We start from the raw sequence: 22,170 nt of genomic DNA on the forward strand, positions 1-22,170 counted from the left end.
GCAATGTTTTTATACAGATTTATGATGTAGAATCACAGGACAGTTCTAGGTTGCATCACTACAAAGTTGAACGAGTGTGTTTGTGTGTGTGTATGTACCTATGCATGCTACTGTAAGCAAAGAAACTTATTGTCAAGACAACAAATCTGTTTCCATTTTGAATTATAAACCAATGAGGCATAACATTATGACCACCTGCCTAATATTGTGTTGGTCCCCCTTTTGCTGCCAAAACAGCCCTGACTCCATCATGCACTGTGTATTCTGACACCTTTCTACCAGAACCAGCATTAACTTCTTCAGCAATTTGAGCAACAGTAGGATCTGGGTCTGTTGGATCGGATCACACGGTCCAGCCTTCTCTCCCCACGTGCATCAATGAGTCTTGGCCGTCCATGACCCTGTCGCCGGTTCACCACTGTTCCTTCCTTGGACCACTTTTGATAGATACTGACCACTGCAGACCGGGAACACCTCCACAAGAGCTGCAGTTTTGGAGAGGCTCTGATCCAGTGGTCTAGCCATCACAATTTGGCCCTTTGTCAAACTCGCTCAAATCCTTACACTTGTCCATTTTTCCTGCTTCTAACACATCAACTTTAAGGACAAAATGTTCACTTGCTGCCTAATATATCCCATAATGATGAGGAGATCATCAGTGTACACCTCTCACTGCTCATAATGTTATGGCTGATAGGTGTATATTACTTCACATGGCAGCTCCACAGAAATATAGCTGCAGTAGAAAACTAATGTCAATTATATATATATTTTTAAATAATTTTCTTAATGCTAGGTAGGAAGGATTTTAAGACCAGAATCACAGTGATGATATTGCAAATATATAAAACACTTCAAAGTAACTAAAATAAAAAAAATATTTTAAGTAAGAAGAAGCAGCCCAATGTCAAAAGCAAGAGTACTTCCTGTTTGGAGGATGTTATAGTTAACCTCAGTTTAATACACATCTCTTAATCTAGGGTGTGTGTGATGTGAAATGTTTTAAAAAAAAAAAAAAAAGATGACCATATTATAAATAAAATAAAACAAATTAACATCTAAAAGGCATTTAATTAGAATTTAAGACACAAAGATACACTATATTGCAAAAAGTTTTGGGACACCCCTCCAAATCATTGAATTCATTGAACTCTTAATGCATTTTGGAAAATGTCATGCTCCGAACTTTGTGGGAACCTTGTGGAAAGCCTTCTCAGAAGATTTCCAGCTGTTACAGCTGCAAAGGGTGGACCAACGCCATATTAAATTCATGTGCATGTACAGGCAGATGTCCCAAAACTTTTGGCAACATAGTGTAATTTCTGGATAAGCAGATTAATAACCAAACCATCCTGCAGACTGCGTGTACGATTTTAATTAATAAACCCTTCTTTTGTTCGACACAGATTTTTGACGTCATCTGGGTAGCGGGGCATCTGTAAACATCTTCTGACTGGAAGTTGGATCACTACAGAGAGCTTTCAGTCGGATGTTTGCAGTTGCAGGCTGCCACATGACAACGGATCCTGGGAGCATGAAAAAAATCCAACAGGCTTTACATAAATATTAGGGATGTAGATAGCTGATGACATCATTTCCTGTACAATTCTGTGTAACCACTTGGTTACTGTTCTGTTTCGTTTGCAAAAAATAAATGTATACACGTATGAAAAAGTGTTTTCTAGCAATTTATTTATTTATTTGTGTGTCAAGACTTTTTGTGTAAGTATATAAAAAAGTGGCATTTCATTGCTTTAGAAGATAGATCAGATCAGATCAGATCAGGCTATTAGACAGTGTGTAAAATCCAATTCAGACAGGGTTTAGAAACATCCGCCTAACTTCTTGTACTCTTACCACTAGAGGTCAGCAACATAAGACATTAAATATGAGCCCAACACCTACCAAAGCCTTAGTGACAATCTTGTTCTTCTTATCTAAATATACACTATATTGCCAGAAGTTTTGGGACACCCCTCCAAATCACCGAATTCAGGTAGTGGGCTTGACCCCTTAGTTCCAGTGAAAGGAACTCTTAATGCCGAGACATTTTGGACAATTTCATGCTCCCAACTTTGTGGGAACAGTCTGGGGATGACCGCTTCCTGTTCCAACATGACTGCACACAAAGCAAGGTCCATAAAGACATGGTTTCAATGATGTCCCCAAACTTTTGGCAACATAGTGTATGTAAGCAAACGTGTCACATCTTTAAACTCCTCTTCTCACTTTTAATATCCTCTGGTGAAATGACCACACAGACATGCATCATGATAATAATTATTAGTAACACTGGTTGACATTTTCAGCTAGTTTATTTGCCAAGTTGCTTTTTAAATACACAATAAAACAAGGAGAAGCACATAAAAGACTGTACATATATCTCATGATGGGTCATCAAATGAAGCCTGATTATTATTATAAAAACAAACAAACAAACAAAATTAATGAAAAACTTCCAGGCGGATTTTATTGCAGTCCTCTGGATGTCTGACCGCGATTCCGTTACGAAGAAGCATTTCTATGTACGGCGGCCAGAAGGAGTCATCGATGGTCACGTAGGCATCGTGAGGAGTTTCCAGGGTTTTGTTTGTTAGTTGCTGCATTAGACAAAATAATAAAACATACACTAATGACACACCTCTTAAATAATGTTAAATTTAAAAATGTAGAATAGCTGACATGCAGATGTACCTCGAGGATCTCACTTAGTGAGATAAGATTCTGTCCGTAATCTGGAACAGTGCCCTATGAGAACACACGAAAGAACGATGATTACGAAGCATGATTTTTTGCGATTTCCAGCAAAGTGCTGTCAATGGTAGAGGGATACCTTCTTTTTCTTGGTGCCAACTGCTGACTGACCAGGGAGAGGAAAATGCTCGGCTAACATGTCGCTCAGCGTCTCCATGAGGGTGCTGTGGTAATCTTTCACCTTGGTGATTTTTCTCTTCATGTCCTGTAGAATACTTTAGAGAACCGATCTGTTACATTTCATTCCGGACGATTTGCGAATTTTTTTTAAAATGTGCACCGACTAGGCACAACATTATGACCACCTCTTTAATATTGTGTTGGTCCCCTTTTTGCTGCTAAAACAGCCCTGACTCCATCATGCACTGTGTATTCTGACACCTTCATATCAGAACCAGCATTAACTTCTTCAGCAGTTTGAGCAACAGTAGCTCGTCTGTTGGATCGGATCACACGGGTCAGCCTTCGATCCCCACGTGCATCAGTGAGCCTAGGTCGTCCATGACCCTGTCGCCGGTTCACCACTGTTTCTTCCTTGGACCAATTTTGATAGATACTGACCACTGCAGACCGGGAACACCCCACAAGAGCTGCAGTTTTGGAGATGCTCTGATCCAGTCGTCTAGCCATCACAACTGTCAAACTCGCTCAAATCCTTACTCTTGTCCATTTTTCCTGCGTCTAACACATCGACATTGAGGACATAATGTTCACTTGCTGCCTCATATATCCCCCCCACTAACAGGTGCCATGATGAGGAGATCATCAGTCTTATTCACTTCACCTCTCAGTGCTCATAATGTTATGCCTGACCGGTGTATATTCTTGCGTCCAGTTCAGTCAGGCAGCATGAAGCCGAGCAGGAAATGGAAAAATTACCCAATAGTACTTCATGGTTTTCGTAGTGATGTTTAGTTTAACTTGAACATTCGTTACCTGTGTTCTGACAGCTTCTCGTTTTCCTCACGCAACATTACGACTCGTTCGGTCACTGCACTCAGTACCTCTTTCTTCTCTTCCAGCCATGCCTGCTCTCTAATAACAACAACACTTAAATATCTGTAATCTTTGTATATAAGCAATGACACACAGGTTATAGTCACTGAAAAATGAACAACAACAACAACGTTGGTGTGATGCGTCCTGTCGTGAGGTGGAACCTGATTATTTAAGGATAATGGCATGTGTTTTATTCTTCTTGTACCCCAACAACAGTTGTCCAATGATTACAAATAAACAACACACTTATTATATTTTCATTTATATGTATAAAAAAAAAATAAAAAACCATGTTACTCCATAAACGTCAAATAAACATCTCAGTAACTATTTCTTTAAGTATCTGTTCAATATATTTTTTAAAAACTTTGTTATTTATTAGCTGTATATTATTGTAAATTGTGTATCTGTGACACAAGACTAGTTGAGACAGAACTAAAAAACTTTTATATTATATGGTAGGTAACATGGATTTTATAATGTTACTGAAGAGAGGAACACCTTTGCAAAAGGTCTTTCAAGGCATCTCTCCTCGCTTGGGAACAGGAAAGGACCATCTTCAGCTGACTGTTGTGTCTTTGCAGCTGGAAGGCAAGAAAAAGAAAAAATTATAGTTACAAAAAAGCAATTGTGTGTAAATTTATAATATAAAAATATAATGAAATAGACTTTTTCTGAACTGGCAGCTCACCTCTTCCTGACCGATGGTCAATAAAATGTCAGGGTTTGTTGACAGTACTGGAAACACACACAGAAAGAGAAAGAGTTGCAATATGTGGTAGATTTGCTCTTCCCACACACAATGTATTCCCAAATCTCACCCTTGCTTCAGCGGATCATTTCCCACACATTCTGCTGATGTGTACTTCCTAAGAACTGCTGCAATAATCATAAAGTGCTCATCCCACAACTCTTACTCCCCAATCTGCTCATACCAAACCTCCACGTTTGTCTTTTCTTCTACTATAATGATTTATAACTCCGCTAGAAGACGATGACTTCTTGTCTTCTATGGGAGTTTTTCTTGCCACCTTCACCTCTGTATTGTCCCATAAGGGTCTAAATTTACACCTGGATGTCGGTAAAGCTATTTTTCTAGCAATGTGACACACGAAATAATTAATAATGACTTACATTTGGGTTCCATTTCTTGCCACTGTTCCAGCTCAGTCATGATGGCATTCAGACGATTCATTGCCTGCAAAAGGTTAAACGTTTTCGATGAGGAGGAATTCTGTGACGCCACTATATCAGGGCTAAGATGAGTTTATTTTACATATGTGAAGGAAGGGGAAATATTGTGGGAAAGTGCTTTTATAATTCACCTGGTTTCAGGCCCTAATTGATTCTCTTTGTCTTTTGTAATCTGGTCATTTTGGTTGAGTTAGTAGGTCATATGAATGAAAGTATTTTCCATTCATTTATTTTCTTTTTATTCGTGGTTTTATTTGAAGTGACACATTGCACTTTTATATTTAGGGGCAGAAACTTCCTAGAGTGAGGAAAGGGGACTTATATTTTGACCCTGAAACAAGAAGGCCTACTGAAGTGAAAAAGAATGGAGCCACTAGGAAGGAAAGTGAGGAATCATCTGTGTTTGGAGGACGGTTGGTTCTAATCTTTCCTTCTGGAGTTGCTTTGGAATCAATTGCCCATCCAGTTGCAGGGGATTTTATGTTGGGACTTTCCTAATGTTTTCCTAATTTTTCTGGACTGTTTTTCATTTTTGGATTACCAGTAGTAAAGACTAGCACAGAAGGATGATACATCCCACACTCAAATCCTTACGCTTGTCCATTTTTCCTGCTTCTAACACATCAACTTTGAGGACAAAATGTTCACTTGCTGCCTAATATATCCCACCCACTAACAGGTGCCATGATGAGGAGATCATCAGTGTTATTCACGTCACCTCTCACCGTTCATAATGTTATGCCTGATCGGTGTATTTTCTATGTTTATCTGCTCATATTTCCCTTTGTGTTTGTCAAGACTTTAAGCAGTTTCCGTCATACTCAGTTATGCATTAGCAAAAGCTGTTCACTGGGTTTGTTACAATTCACATTACCTCAAGCTTTAGATACTGAAAAATGTGTGAAAGATGCTGGCACGGTGCAATATATATATTCAAAAAACCCTGATTAATTAAAGCACAAGTATTAAAAGCCTCTTAAGAATTTCATCCACATTTATATCATTGTATAAGCTAGCCATGACCTCATTTGTGCATTGCATGAGCTTCACCTCAGTGGACTCTCCATCCCCAGACCCTTCATCTGCCGAGACGATTTCATTCTGAAGCTGAAAAAGACAATTATGGAATACTGCTTTACATTCTCACACTGTAACACTTCAGAAAACCTGAATCATGTGAATGTTGTTACAAAATATGACGTGACAACAGGACTAGTCCCCCCCCCCCATATCCATGTGAGTCCACAATTGTATTCAAATAAACTCTGGCTTATAAAAAGGGAATTAGATAAACAACCTTTTGTAAGACTTCAAAGTGTTCTTCGCACTCGTCCAGCAGCTCTGCCCGTACTGCCTCGGAACAACCTGACGAGAGGAGCGGAGCCTCAGCGGCCTCGACCTCCTGCTCCATTCCTGACTGTGTTTAAAAAAACAAAACAGTAATGAATATATATATATATATATAATCACATTAGTGTGTAAGAAGTCATGCATTATACACGCTTGAATGAAAAGAAACACACTTCCCTCATATGAACTGTGACTTTATTTTGTGAATTTGCCTTCTCAGGTGAGTCAGTCTGAACTTGTGACAAATGGTGGTCAAACAAACAGTGGGCTGTTATCATCGGTGTTAGAAGAAGCAGCCTAATTATTACATAATAGTTTCATCACAACTTTTTTTGTTTATTTGGAATAATCATGACTGATCATAGGATACCACTACCATATTTTTCAGTATAAAATATAGTCTACAAATGTTCATTACTAATGAATCATTAATAATATAGTTCATTTCTCACTTGATCTATCTGACAATATTTGGTAGCCTAGTACGAACAGTTTCTTATTTATTTACCTAGTACACTGTTTATTACCAAGTTATCTTTCTGCATATACACCGATCAGGCATAACATTATGAGCACTGAGAGGTAAAGTGAATAACACTGATGATCTCCTCATCATGGCACCTGTTAGTGGGTGGGATATATTAGGCAGCAAGTCAACATTTTGTCCTCAAAGTTGATGTGTTAGAAGCAGGAAAAATGGACAAGCGTAAGGATTTGAGCGAGTTTGACGAAGGGACAAATTGTGATGGCTAGACCACTGGATCAGAGCATCTCCAAAACTGCAGCTCTTGTGGGGTGTTCCCGGTCTGCAGTGGTCAGTATCTATCAAAAGTGTCCTTTAAGTCCTTAAAGTTGCATAAAGGATCTACTGCTAACTTCTTGGTGCCAGATACCACAGCGCACCTTCAGGGATCTAGTGGAGTCCATGACTGGACGGGTCATGTTATGGCTGATCAGTGTATGTAATGAATAAAGCACATGGGATCATGTTCATTCTTAATATTCAAAAATAAACCTTATATTAATTTATATTTCTTTAGTTTACACCCTACTGTGCTTTTCTTCCCGCGTCTGCGGATTTCATGACTTATGTCAAGTCTTTTTTAATTTCCGAATTAATATTTAAACGGAGTTTAATGCTAGCTAGCTAGCTAGCTGTAGTGGTGGTTTTCAGCTAATATGCAGGTTAAGTAAGTTAGTTGAGCTTGTTAGCTTTTGGTTAGCTAACTAAACTAACAGCTACACCAAAAGTGACGCTCGGACATTGAAATGAAATGTTTCTCGGCTTTCCGAAACAAACGCAGCCATTATATGAGGTAAGTGGCTAGGGCAAGTCTCAAATCACTGATTATATTATATTTAGTGCACTACATTGAGTGTACAAGGTCCGGTTTATGCCCTACCTAGTGCACAAGCGTAGGGATGACACTGCTTATCAGGACGTAACCATTATAGCATGCTAGCTAGGCTATTAAGCATTAAAACAATAAGTATCAAGTGCGTTTACCGCGAATCCACTTACCGTCCCGCCTGTTTAACTGGGGGAAAAAAAAATTTTTAAAACAGTTTTTAATGGCAATATATGCAAGATCAGGTCTGGGACAAATCTTCAGATAGTTCACATTCTTCTGCTTCTATAAGATGTTTCTTGTTTCATCCAAACAAAAATCCCGCCAGCTGCCCCGCCGTAACGTAGTTCCTGTTGGTTGCGCTCATGAGCGTAATGACGGCGCAGCACATACGCAGTAATTAAAAAAAAAGTAGGGTCGCTAGTCAACCTGCTTATTCAACACAGAAAAATATTAAACATAACTTGGTGTTGAAATGTATAAAGTAATCTGTGGGACATTTATAAGAAAAGTAAAAAAAAAATAAAAATAAGTCTTTATTAGTCGTTTTTTTTATTAATAAATTAGTAATTATATTTTTATTGGAAAATTGCATATTCGTCTGGCAGTCCCACTGAGAAGTACTGAGCCTTTAACCTTTATTTGTCACATACATTACAGCACAGTGAAATTCTTTCTTCACATATCCCATCCTTGGAGGTTGGGGTCAGTGCACAGGGTTAGCCATGATACAGCGCCCCTATCAGTGGCAATTTGACGGTAATGGGGCTTGAACCCCCAATCTTTCGATCAACGACCCAGAGCCTTAACCACTTGAGTCACTACCACCCCCTCCCCTCTGCCCACTGCCCACTGGACATAGTGGGCATTGGTATACCGGAATGGGTTTAGACTTTTTAGTTCCAGTTTGGGGAAACTGTAAAGGTACAAAGTATTGTATACAAAGGGCATCCATACAATTGGGTGCTTCCAGTTTTGTGGCAAAAGTTTGTGGAAGAACCATATATAGGTGTGATGATGGTGATAGATAGATAGATAGATAGATAGATAGATAGATAGATAGATAGATAGATAGATAGATAGATAGATAGATAGATAGATAGATACTTTATTGATCCTGAAGGAAATTCCAGATATCCAGCAGCAATAGAGACAGTAACACAAAGACAGGTTGTAGATTGCACACTGTATCTTACATATAGTCAGTATACACAGGGTAATGTGATAACTGACCAAAAGTTACTAGTGCACTGCAAGATACAAGATCTATAAGAAGCATATAAATAAAGCATATAAAAGTTTTAAAAAGGGTAATGGGAAGATATGCAATAGTGAGAGTAACTGAGCAGACTCTGAATCTAACAGATGAGAGAGTTATACATGTAACACCGTGATGTACAGTATATTGCAGACGAGCCTTAGCCTAGATCTCCTAGCTGTTCTAGGTGTCCACAGCTGTTCACATACTTTTGACCATATGTGTATATTAACATACAGCTAGTAACCAAAATATTTTAACTCAAAATATACACTTGCAATATACACCTTTTCAAGGTTTCAATAGAACACCTTTGGGATGAATTAGAGTGGGAGACTGTGAGCCAGACCTTCTCGTCCAACATCAGTGCCTGACCTCACAAATGAGCTTCTAGAGGAACGGTCAAAAATTCCCATAAACACACTCCTAAACCTTGTGGAAAGTCTTCTCAGAAGAGTTGGAGCTGTTATAGCTGCAAAGGGCGGGCCAACTCCATATTACATTCATGTGCATGTAAAGGCGGACGTCCCAAAACTTTTGCAATATAGTGTATTTCTTGCTGTCCTCGGGCATTGTTTTAGATAATTGTCTTGCTGACATTGATCTCAGTGGATCTCTCCTCTCTCTGTTGGTCCCTGCAGTCACCATAAGCAGTTGCACAAGTCACTCTCCAGACACAGGCCCTATAGCTGGGTAAGGAGCTTGCCGGGAATGAGCTGTAGTTTATGAATGCCTTCTTATGTAGTTGTTTATCCGCTCCAGGTGGCTATGACATGTCCGCAGTCCCTAACTGCAGGGGGTCTAATCTCTCAGGCAGGGTGGAGCAAATGAAAGATTTAGTCATCGACTCACAGCACTTCCTAACAATGGAAGTTAGTGTCACAGAGTGGTAGTTGTTCAAGCTGGAGAAAGTAGATTTATTCAGGAACAAAGGTGGTATTCTTAAAACAAGTGAGGATCACAGACAGAAACAGTGAAAGTTTAAGAATGTTAATAGGATTGCAGCACATGATTTCAAGGTCCTGTCATGGATGTCAGGTTCTTGTGCTTTCCGGTAGAGAACACTTGCGTCTGATGCCTGTACAATATGTACAGTATTAAATACAGAATTAAAACCACAAATCAGAGCATAGCTGAGTATGTGTGCTAAAACTAATAAATGTGCAATATATATGACTGACCTCTTTACCACTCTTTTGTAACTTTTTTCACTAGTCATTTTAACAGATTTACAGTTAAAATGCTGGAAATGCTGTGGACACTGATGTCTTAAAGGTTATTGCTTATCTCACTGAATCAGTCACTTAAAGAATCTTTTAGCTAATTTCAGTGACTGAATTTTTCAATAATATATTCAAACATTTTAAGATTCATAGTGATTTTTTTTTTTTTTTCCAGCAACATCACATTTACACGTTTTTCTTTTCAAATATTACAAATTCACTTTCAGGTTATGATGACTCCGATTTTATGTCAAAGAAATGTAATCATAAGTTTTCTGTAAGACTACTACTTCTTCTTCTACTACTACTACTAACAACAACAACACTGTCATCATCGAAAACAACAACAAAAACTACTACTACTGCTACTACTTTCTTCTCAGTCTATACAGCTATGTCCATCTCTTAAAGAATCTATTAGATACTAGATAGATAGATAGATAGATAGATAGATAGATAGATAGATAGATAGATAGATAGATAGATAGATAGATAGATAGATAGATAGATAGATACTTGTTTCATCCCAGTGGGATCCCAATGTTAAAGCATAGCTGGGTCTCTTGTAGTGATGGGTAATTCACATTTAACTAAACTAAATTTAATTAAATATCAACATTTAACAAAAGTATTGAATTTGATTTCCAAAAACATTACATTTTTATTTCATGATGTTGTTTTTTTAACTTCAAATTTAAGTGATTGAATTTTTTAAATAATATTTTCAAACATTTTAAGATTCATATTGATTTTTTCTACTACTTCTACTGCTACTGCTACTACAACCACCAACAACATTGTCATCATCAGAAACAACAACAACAACATCAAAAACTACTACTACCTTCTTCTACTACTACTACTACAATGAGCAACACTGTCATCATCAAAAACAACAACAACAACAACAAAATCTACTACTGCTACTACTAGTACTACTACTACTACTGCCAACAACTTCCTATTCACCAAAAACAACAACAACAACAAAAACTACTACTACTACTACTACCAACAACATCTGCATCATCATTTTTCATCGTCATCAAAAACAGCAACACCAGAAACTACTTCTACTACTACTACTACCAACAACATTGTCATCATCCAAAACAACAACAACAAGAACAACAAAATCTACTACTAACTGCTACTACTAGTACTACTACTGCCAACAACTTCCTCTTCATCAAAAACAACAACAAAAACTACTGCTACTTTTTTTCTACTACTACGACTACTACTTCTACTACTACTACTACCAACAGCATTGTCATCATCGAAAACAACAACAACAACAACAAAAACCACTACTACTACTTTCTTCTTCTTCTACTACTACTACTATTACCAATGACATCATCATCAACAACAAACACTACTACTACCACTACCATGGTTCTCAGTTTTCCAATAGACATGGAGTCAAAGCAGTCAAAGCAGTTTTTGTCATTTTTCTTTTGTCAGATGCTTTCTCTCTCAGGATCATTTATTTATTTATTTATTTATTTTATTCATAGAAAAACGAAAACAAATCCACATTGAACAAAAGCTTCTCTCTGGCGCACACGAACCGGCATTCACACACTTCACATGAAAACAGAAGTCAAATAAGGAGCCATTGTTTTGTGAGAAAATGTAAAACATAATTTAAAGCTCCTGCAAGCAGACAGAGAGAGAGAGAGAGAGAGAGAGAGAGAGAGAGAGTTTCATTGTAATTCATTGACTTGTTCAAAAATGCCGGGTTTAAAAAGGGAAAAGAAAAGAGCGGACATTCATGAGTACAGATGCCCTCTGTACGGTAAAAAAAGCCACTGTGTGCCTTTTGTCTCTGCAGTGTTAAACGGTTTTAAAAAGAAGGGTTAACGCAATCCATCAAATTGTCTGAAATTGTGGGGAAATTTCTAAAAACCATATGGCCCGCAAGCGTTTGCGTCTTTATCCGTGCGCCGGGACGCGCTTGTTTCAGTATGGCGCGCCGCAGGAGGCTCTCTCTCAGCCATTCACACTTGTCACATCAGCCTTCATGCTTTTTAGGCCAAAATTACGGCCTCGTCTGTGTGCGAACAAAAACGCAAGAGAGAAAAACTGGACCCAAACTTTGTGGTTTTTGTGGCTTCCTTTCTCCGCAGACTCCCAGATTGGTGTTTCTCACATAAATTTCGGCCCCGAATGGGCAAAACACACGATGCCGGGTCAAAAAGCCGAGACACGCTTATAGAAGGAACAGAAAGAAGAAAGCAGAGCCAACTGCTTTGAAACAGAATAGAAACAATAGCAAGAATGCCTCGAAAACGAATAAGGCAAGAAAGATGCGGCACTTAGCGTTTGCTAAAGAGTATGCCCACGTTTTTTTGTTGTCTTTTTTACCCCTTTTCTTTTTTACCCCGACGGCTGCACACAGTTAGTTAACTAGAATGACAAACATGTCTAATGAAGTAAAAATGCACCTGGCCAAAAAGAAAAGACAGGAAAACAAAACAAACAATTTCTCATAGCAGATTTGTCCCCTTAAGGTTTATTTATTTATTTATTTATTTATAAATATCTGATTACGTGAATATTATATGATTGCCTGAAAACGTGCAGAAAAAAAAACACGTTCATTTTAACTCGTAAAAATTGAAACACGTTAACACACAGGGGAAAGTCCTATCTAAAAATAATCACGTGCCTGGGCACATAATGGAAATAGCCTAATTGAATTGTGGGGATGAAAGCATATATAAAAAATGAAACATTTGGGGGGGGGGGGATGAGGGTAGAAAGGGGTGAGAAAATATAGAAATAAATCCATCACGTGAAAAAAAAAAATCTTTAGCGTGGTATGTGAAGTTCATGCGACTTTTCTAAATGTGTGAGTCAATAAATAAATGACATAATAAATAAATAAAATAAAATAGATAAAAAAAAAGAACCATGATGTTGTATAGGCTAATAACAGCAACCCAAATAATAATATAGACAACTACAATCGTTTGTAAATAATTAGTTTTATTCTCCAACACATTAAAACGCAATCTATAAAATAAAAAAAGAAATGCCTAGATTTTAAGGCACTCATAGAGGTAATAGGTTTTTCATCCAACAATATTCTACAACTCTCATTATACAAACAGGATAAACCCATCTGTTATAAATACTCGTAGATGAGTTCAGTCATTTGTTCTGTTTCATCAGAATCCCATAAAGACCATAAATCAAACCCCACGCAGAAACTTGGGAGTGAAACGACTTGTGTATCGACACAGCATGTGAGTATTTTAATCCACGATATTATAAACAGTGCAGGAATAGTAATATATATATAAACAGATTTCGAGGAGTGTGTCATTTATTTTCTCACACCACCCGGGTGAGCAATCAGTCATCCACGTCTATTTCCACGTCCTCGTCTTCAGATTCAGTGTGACTTGTGTGGTCTGAAAAGGAGGACGACGTGGCGCGCAACATGCGCAATTTGTGCGCGCTCTGTAGCTCGTGCCTTAGCGGAGAGGACCACTGTGCTCCAATGTGTCCCCTGCTTTCTGTAGTACTTCCTTCCAGCTCACCCAGTGCGGCGGTTTCCTCTAAAGGCACGGCTCCTACTGCTCTGGCTGACTCCACGTCCGCTTTCAGCTCCTCCATGTCCCGCTTCAGCTTGGCGCGGCGGTTTTGGAACCAGGTGATGACTTGCGCATTGGTTAACGCCAGCTGCTGCGCGACCTGGTCCCGGTCCACGGGAGATAAATACTTCTGACGCAAAAAACGTTTCTCTAGCTCGTAGATCTGGTGGTGTGTGAACGCAGTTCTGGACTTTCTGCGCTTTTTCGGGTTGCTCCTTTGGCCAAAGACACGGAGTCCATCTCTACCTGCAAAACATACACACATTTGTTATTAATCATATCAAATTACACATATGGCATCTTAGCCCTAGATTTTTGGTTGCTGATTGTTCGCTCCAAATGTATTTTATAACGACGAATAATAATATCTACTACTACTACTACTACTATTTCTTCTTCTTCTTCTTCTTCTTCTTCTTCTTCGTCTTATTATTATTATTGTGAACTAATTTGTGAACATTTTTAAATAACTGTAGACCCCCCCCCATTATATCATTAATTACATGTGTATATTGTCCTACAGCATTGCTCAGGTACCACGCAATAATACTTGTTTAAATAAAACAATTTGTTTAGATGTATATCCTTCCACTTCGTCTTTCTTCGTCTGCTCCTAAAATCTAGCACTAAATTATTTATGATGTACTGAGGCTTACTCTCTGCTGCTTGGAGCACACCCAGCTCCAGACCTCTGAAGGTTTTACTAGTCAGCTCCTGCAGGGCGCACAGCGGTGACGTCTGGCTCACGGGAGCCGTGACGCGGCGGTTCACGTGCACAGGTGAACTCAGGTAAGGCCTTGGACCTCCGCTCGGTTTACCAAGAATGTCTGCGATGCTGAAAGGCGTGAGAGGTTTGTTACAGCTCGCGGGAGGCGGAAGTCGCTCCAACGAATTTGGCCCGCAGCCCTCGCGCATCACCTTGTTCATGTTCACCTTGGCGGACGGCATGATATCAAAAAAAGACGTGTTCATTGGAAAACTCGAAGAAATCTCAATACTTCAGTCGACAAAGTGTGTTGGGGTCATGTTCTTGTTCTTGAATGTAAATCCTCTCAAAGTGAATCCAGAGCAATGACGCCTTCAAGACGATGCGCACTCTGCGTGCAATGATGTCATCCAAACAATACTGTAGATAAAAAAGAAGAAAAGATAGAAAATTGTTGCAGGATGCAGATGGAGGTCTCCTCCTTTTTTCTTTCATCCAACACTTTGCGCTGTTTGGAGAGAAAATGGTGCAGTTGGAGGTTCCTTAATTAGCGGGCATGTCTCGTAGGAGGAGTTACGCTCAATGAGACCTTCAGCACAGCGCTGCTGGATTCTCGACTCTGATTGGTCAGGAAGTCTTGATTAATTGTCCGCAACAGCAGCTCTGACAATAAGTGCAGAGGATCACAGGCTCATTGTAATGCTTCATGGTTTGTATAGTTACAACTTATTCCCAGGGAATGTAACACTTCTGGACATGCGGTTCTAGAAAAATAATAAGCTTTGGAGTGATAACAGGACTATTATATTATCCTTTTATACTTTTTTATTCCCATTCCAACAGCAGTGAACACATGCTTGAGGTCATAAAGGGTTAAATACATTATAAACAGGGGGCTACAGCAGGGGGCTTCATTAGACATGTTTGTCATATTATATGTAGTGCAGTGTACAGGCATATCATATATCAAATAATACTGAAATAAATAATTAATTAATGAATAAAGTTTTTATTGAGGTTTGGACATATTATTATTATTATTATTATTATTATTATTATTATTATTATTATTATTATTAATCTATAATTATTATTGCTGCCATATAATTATTTTCAGAATAATATAATATAATATAATATAATATAATATAATATAATATAATATAATATAATATAATATAATATAATATAATATAATATAAATTTTAGATTTTTAATAGTTTGATTGTTGAGGATAATATAGTTGTTTATATATGATGATTTTTTTTTTATCCAGATGAGAAGAACATTGTCACATAGAAGCAGAGCTATCACTATGCTCTCTCTCTCTGTCTATTGTTCTTTTAATAAGGCTTTATTGAGCTGTGATTTCAGAATCAGTTTCTTTAGATTAATACTTAGATCCACAAGCACACATTTTACATGTCTTCTTTGAGTAAGAAGCATCTGGCAACCTCACACAGAGAAATCTGGAAAGTGTCACTACCTCAGCACTCCAAACATGCACTACAATATGTGCTCAGCATGTGCTGCATAAGGGTTCTGAATGACCATCAGGACAATATGCCTCGGATGGCCACTTAAATCCCATGGTGAGAGGGTCAGACAGGCGGGGTCAACACACACACACACACACACACACACACACACACGCACAATGATGTAGGAAACATAAATTAGCTCTGTTAATGCCAGAGTGAGTGTTGTGTTATGAGCAGCCTCCAACTTAAGTGTCATTTCGGGGTTATGTGTTTTCTTAAAAGTCAAATATAGAATTATATTTAAAATGACCTACCCATGTTTCAATGCCGAGTTTCTGATCTTAATGTCATAATGTAAATGTTTGCATATATACTATATCTCCAAAAGTATTCATGCCAAAGTACTCCTGAGTATATTTTTCAGCATCCCATTTAAATACCATATGCATTAATATGGAGGCGGTCCAGCTTTGTGTTATAATAACCTCCAGTTTTCTGGGAAGACTTTCCTGTACATTTTGGTGTGTGGCTGTGAGTTATTTGTGATCATTCAGCCACAAAAGTATTAAAGAGCTCAGGCACTGATGTCAGGTAAAGAGGACTGGGGTGTTGTCACCATTCCAGTTCATTCCAGAGGCTTGAGGTCAGGACTCGAGTTCTTGTCCATCAACCTTGACAAACCATGTCTTCATGGTGGAACAGGTTTGGTCCTCTTACTTCAGATAGAGAGAGAAAGAGAGAGAGAGAGAGAAATACGCTAAAAGTAACATACTTCTGTAAACATTTCAAGTTGCTACTCTGATTATTGAAAAGTCCAAAAAACAGTTTATTTTTATTTATTAATGCAAAACTTTTTATTTCTCTCAGACACTCACAGGTTTTTGTACATTATGTCCGAATGCCGAAACCACTAACGACAAGAACAGAAATGAAATTCAAGCAGAAACAATGATTTCCAATTTCCTTTATTTCCTTCCTATAATTATTGCTTCGCGCTCTTTGATTAAAGACTAGGGTCAACTAGCAAAGACTCATCCAGATCTGAGGCTATAATTGCTGCAAAACTAAATCATAATTGTGGCCTTTCAGTGAAGTCAAAAGCACTAAGAAGATCCGAGAACATGGTATCCGCATGCAAGAGAAACATGCCTTTTCCTCAGTGCTTCATGCTTATGGAATGATTAGATTCTAATCTTATTCTAATTAGAAGGTTACATTACTCCTGGCAAAAGCTCATCAAGAGCAGATGAACAGAAAACTGGGGGCATATTCTGTTCTTTTCTTTTCTTTTCTTTTTTTCAGTGCTTAATGATCTGCAGCAAAGAACATTACTGGATATAAGAGACTTTCCCCTGAAGTGAAAGTGATGTAAATAGGAAGCGCAGCTGAAGTGCAGTAGAAGCACACTACTGATCCAAAATAATGATGGATGGATTTAGGACTATCTGAGGAGTATGCGCAGCATTAAATAACACAAATCCCAGTTGAAATGTTGAGCCAAAGAAAATATAAATTTACTTATGAGTTGTGCCACGATACGCCTTGTTAACCTTTGAAATTAAAAGATCATTCACATTAGGGACAATTACCACACATCCTTCTAGGCAATGAGTCCCTCTCATTGAGTAATTCTTCCTGCTGTGATTTTGCATTTATACACATTACAATTAAGTGGCTTCAGCTTCTAATGATCGCTAAATTTCTGTGATTAGAACATGAACACAGTCAGATCTGGCTAATTAATTTCCCTTTCCTTTTTTTATTCAAGGAATGTTGAATAGCTTTTAATGTGTCACAAGTAATTTGCATGACTTAAATGGGACTTACATAATGAGACATACGAGCATGCAGCCCTGCGTCGCATGTAGCAATGGACAGATTTCACATTTTATGCTCATCCAACCAACAAACGCAGATGTCTGCATATACAGTATATATACATAAATTCTATTATATGACAAACCTATAGGATCTAAACTTATAGTAACTCATCTTGAGGCGGAATTGTCCAGGTTGCGTCATGCCCATTTTCATCATTCGCTGAATGTCATGGCAACCAAACCAATATAACAGAACATCTTATAAGACATTAAAGCAATTTTGACAGATTTCAGAAGAAGGAGCCTATAAAAGACTCTAGTTTAAACAATCTAAGCAACCTAATCTTAAGTGTTTGGGATTAAGATTGGGGATTTCCTTCATTAAACTTCTTCCAGATCTTTGAGATTAATAAATAGCTCACATAAGTGATAAAAAATCTCCAATAATCTCAGTGGTCATTGGGTTGAAAACCTGCCCCAAACATTGATGTATGTAGCCTGTTCATATTAATCCCTGTTTACAAAAGATATAGGTTACCTTCGATAAAACTGAATAAATATTGGACTTTCTCTCATGAATTATAATAATGATTGGATTTTATTAAAGATTTCGAACAAGAAAATAAATTAGATTTATCATTTATCATCAAGAAAGCTAAAGCATTCACAGTGGAATAAACGCTTGATTCTTACTAACTTTTAATACCACTGAATTTAAAATGCACCTGATGCTATTATGCTTTTAAGAAACCATTTCGTAGTTTTCGCCATTTTTGTGAAAAGATCATGGACCGGCATCTCAGTCAAGCTTTTGCAGTCTCGTAAAAAAATTTAGTGTTTTTCATCTGAACTCTAAACCTGCCTTCAAAGGCCACTACTGCCCAACTAGTGTGTGTTGTGTGGGTGACACATACCATATATAGAAGATTGATTTACCCTCTTCTTTCATTCTATAAACACCATTTTCAGGGTCAGTGCATTTCATTCATTATTGTCTTCTGACACAAGGCTATACACTCTCCATAAACTGGAGTAAAATAGCTCAAAGGAAAGGAAAAGGGGGGGGGGTCACCCTGTGACATCGTAGGTCATTTTATTTTCCTCTCTTGTTTAACTATATGTTATCCCTATATTCTATTATGAAATTGTTTCCAAAAGAAATAATTTGATTTTCATGAATAATTTCCTTGCATCATGTTGATAATGGAAGAAGAATGTTAAGTTTCTTTCTCTCCACGGTATCAAAAGTATCTTCCTTTTCTATTCGGTGTGAACTTTTACAGATACTGGTAACAGAGGAAAAATACACTTTTCAAGCAAATTTTTATAAAAATATATAAAATAATGAACGAATGAACGCTTAATTCTGACTTTATTAAAGATCACACATACAGTATTTTAGTTCATTTGTTTTGCAGAACTTCATACATATCTGGACTCAACCAGGATCTGGGACTTTTTTGTGGTGGAAGTTTCTTCCAAGTTTCATCCACACTAGAGCATCAACTATCTGCTAATTTATTCTCCACTGCATCCAGTAGATGGTCTATATGGTTTGTTTCAAGGTTCTGGGAAGTATTCTTTCAAAAGATCAGGATCAACTCACTTGAATGAAACAACATATAGAGCGTCTTCTCTTTTCTGGAATTTTCAGCACGACACCCATTACCTTAGCTAAGATTTATAATATATAACATTCTGCCACTGACTCATATATATATATATATATATATATATATATATATATATATGTATATATATATATATGTATATATATATATATATATATATATATATATATATAGATAGATAGATAGATAGATATAAATATATATATATATATATATATATCTATCTATCTATCTATATATGTTTAAACAACATATAGAGCGTCTTCTCTTTTCTGGAATTTTCAGCACGACACCCATTACCTTAGCTAAGATTTATAATATATAACATTCTGCCACTGACTCATATATATATATATAGATAGATAGATAGATAGATAGATAGATAGATAGATAGATATAGATATAAATATATATATATATATATATATATATATATATATATATTTCTATCTATCTATCTATCTATATATATATATATATATATATATATATATATATATGAGTCAGTGGCAGAATGTTATATATTATAAATCTTAGCTAAGGTAATGGGTTGCACACCCCTATCCCATCCCACTCAGCTATTTTCGAGTCAAATCAGAGGCACATATCAGCTCCAGGAGGACCGTGACTACTTCTGAGACCGAAATCTAACCATGGTCAAAACATCCCCCAGATGCATCTGCAGACATCACATCCTCCACATCCATTATTAAGCTATAAGGAGTTTCTCTGCCATGCTGCATGCACACCACGAGTCTCACAAAAGCATTTTAAGAAACAGGTACATCCTTAATTAAATAACAGAATATGATCTCCTGAGATACCAGTGATCCTGCCAGATCCGTCCTAAATCTGGCTGGAGTTCTTATCACTTGGAGGCCTCTCGCTGCTGCTGAGGATGTCTCCACATGGACAGATACATATGAGATTACTGTGGATGGTACCACTTAAAAACTATGAACTGTTGACCTTATAGTACACAGGTATAGAAAGGAAATTGTATTTATAATCACGCTTTCCGGTGTCACCCAGATGAGGATGGCTTCCCTTTTGAATCTGGTTCCTCTCAAGGTTTCGTCCTTATATTGTAAAATAAAATTTTTTTTCTTGTCACCGTCAACCTCTGCCATGCTAATTAGGGATAAAGTGATGAATTTATAATTTACGATTATTTCTTTAAAGCGACTTTGTTAGAATGACCGTCTCTGTACGAATATAATTGAAAATGATGCACAGATTTATTATTACATCACAATTACAACATCCGTTTTTTGGCTTTAACTATGGAACTTATCGAGTAATCATCCAGTGGAAATTAGGAGTCCAACAACCTTTAATCGACAGTATTTATAAAGTGTTTGTGTGTATAGGTGTAGCATATATTAGGCTCCGATTGTCCCCATAATGAGAGAAATACATGGCTGGTTTACCAAAATGCAACTTTTACTGCACATCTCTTTTTTTTGGCACTTTGCCACATTGCGCCTGTCTAGCAGTGATCTGTCACAAGGCCGCTAAATGATGGTGTTATTGTTGTTATTCCTTTTCTCAGCCTTTTACACCTCATTATGCCTGATAGTGTGTGTGTGCGTGAATGAGCTCATAAAACCCTGAAAGCGCATCAGTGTTTCTACTAAACCGGACTGTCTAACTCTCCAAAGAGTTTTGTCCCGAACCACACTCCCACCATACTTTATTAAGCGCTCTCACCCACATACACACTGAAACAAATAAGACAATGATGAATCCCACAGTCTTTCTTCTTGTTTTAATGAACTGACTCTGTACACACACCGGCTCAGTTTCCTCTTCACGCCTGTCTCCTCTATTGTCCCACAAAAGGCCGGAGTTACAAAGAGAAGCTACACATTAACATGTCCTCTGATGCTGGCTCTCACTTCCCTCAGCTGCCTCACAGTGGAGACTGTAGAGCTCCATGAGTGAGCAGGTGATAAGGGGTTCAGGCTCAGGGTACATTAAGTGTCCCCCCCAATGGGGTACTGAAGGAGAGATGGGTGGATAAATATGGGAGGATGGTAAAACCTGTCACCAACAATGATTGAAAGGGTGCTTCATCATGAAGGACAGCCAGCTGCAGCACTGCTTTTATCTGCTGTACCACTAACTGGGCGGTTTTCTGTGGATTCACAGCTCTATTGGCCGTGCTTGTCTTGGGTGCTGTGTGTTTTAAGACATCAAAAACAGGTAGGTGTTCATGGAGTGTAGTTGGGTGGCGTCTGTTGGGTTAGAATGGTTTTTTTAGAGTACAGGGTTGGTGACCGAGTGAAACAGCAGTCTCAGTATGCTAATTCGAAACCATAAAAAGAAAACTGTATTTACAGCAAATGTGCCGGAAATAATTAAATAAATTTAAGGACTGACACATGATGCAAAAAGAGCATGAATGTGAGTTAGGAGATTAATTAAATGAATCCCCATGAAATGGCTTCTTAGCTGTGACTGAAATCCATATGTTGATGTGATTTATTGTAAAACAGGAAGTAAGTTTTAGTGTTACAGAACAGCTAACAGAGTTTAAAATACAGAACACCCCAATACGAAACAGAATATTAGAGAGATACAAGAGTCAGTCTAGATGGTGTATAAACCAAACGACTGGCAAAGACCATGTTTTCTCAATATATATGAGAATCAAGTGTTGAACGGAAGGGAGCTACACCTAACCGATCGAGCAGATCAGTGTGGTCATTAGACATGCATCAAGTTTAGACACCTCACTGAGCTTTCTAAAGTCCACAGAGAACTGAACCAAACTCTTTTCCTTTGGAACCATGGACCA

The 22,170-nt window shown here is 37.8% G+C and overlaps 2 protein-coding genes across 4 annotated transcripts; both read right to left on the reverse strand.

Moving 5' to 3' along the window:
* Positions 1–1,669: 1,669 nt before the first annotated feature.
* cenpk (centromere protein K) lies at positions 1,670–7,999 on the reverse strand. 3 transcript variants are annotated; one of them, XM_058379916.1, is made up of 11 exons: positions 7,820–7,999; positions 6,475–6,527; positions 6,245–6,364; positions 5,998–6,054; positions 4,888–4,951; positions 4,445–4,491; positions 4,255–4,337; positions 3,691–3,789; positions 2,834–2,969; positions 2,695–2,748; positions 1,670–2,600 (listed from the first exon to the last, which is right to left on the reverse strand). In XM_058379916.1, the coding sequence occupies exons 3-11, from the start codon at positions 6,356–6,358 to the stop codon at positions 2,445–2,447; spliced, it is 810 nt and encodes a 269-aa protein (XP_058235899.1). In that variant the 5' UTR covers positions 6,359–6,364; positions 6,475–6,527; positions 7,820–7,999; the 3' UTR covers positions 1,670–2,444. The 3 variants fall into 3 exon arrangements, with proteins under 3 accessions (XP_058235899.1, XP_058235900.1, XP_058235898.1); XM_058379917.1 differs by having other exon boundaries at positions 6,475–6,532; XM_058379915.1 differs by lacking the exon at positions 6,475–6,527.
* A 5,390-nt stretch (positions 8,000–13,389) lies between these two features.
* Positions 13,390–14,897, reverse strand: lbx1b (ladybird homeobox 1b). The gene is made up of 2 exons (XM_058380986.1): positions 14,389–14,897; positions 13,390–13,978 (listed from the first exon to the last, which is right to left on the reverse strand). Exons 1-2 carry the CDS (start codon positions 14,702–14,704, stop codon positions 13,491–13,493), a joined length of 804 nt encoding a protein of 267 aa, XP_058236969.1. The 5' UTR covers positions 14,705–14,897; the 3' UTR covers positions 13,390–13,490.
* Between the last annotated feature and the right edge of the window lie 7,273 nt (positions 14,898–22,170).

Source organism: Hemibagrus wyckioides, linkage group LG26 (genome assembly GCF_019097595.1).
Source record: "Hemibagrus wyckioides isolate EC202008001 linkage group LG26, SWU_Hwy_1.0, whole genome shotgun sequence".
NCBI lineage: Eukaryota > Metazoa > Chordata > Actinopteri > Siluriformes > Bagridae > Hemibagrus > Hemibagrus wyckioides.

Coding starts and splice junctions, on each gene's coding strand:
- cenpk (XM_058379915.1), bottom strand. CDS start 6,358: ATGGAGCAGGAGGTCGAGGCCGCTGAGGCTCCGCTCCTCTCGTCAGGT. Junction 3,790..4,254: donor TTGAAAGACCTTTTGCAAAG/GTGTTCCTCTCT, acceptor TGTTGTTATTAG/AGAGCAGGCATGGCTGGAAG. Junction 2,601..2,694: donor CACTAAGTGAGATCCTCGAG/GTACATCTGCAT, acceptor TGTCTAATGCAG/CAACTAACAAACAAAACCCT.
- lbx1b (XM_058380986.1), bottom strand. CDS start 14,704: ATGAACACGTCTTTTTTTGATATCATGCCGTCCGCCAAGGTGAACATG. Junction 13,979..14,388: donor TGTGCTCCAAGCAGCAGAGA/GTAAGCCTCAGT, acceptor TATGTTTTGCAG/GTAGAGATGGACTCCGTGTC.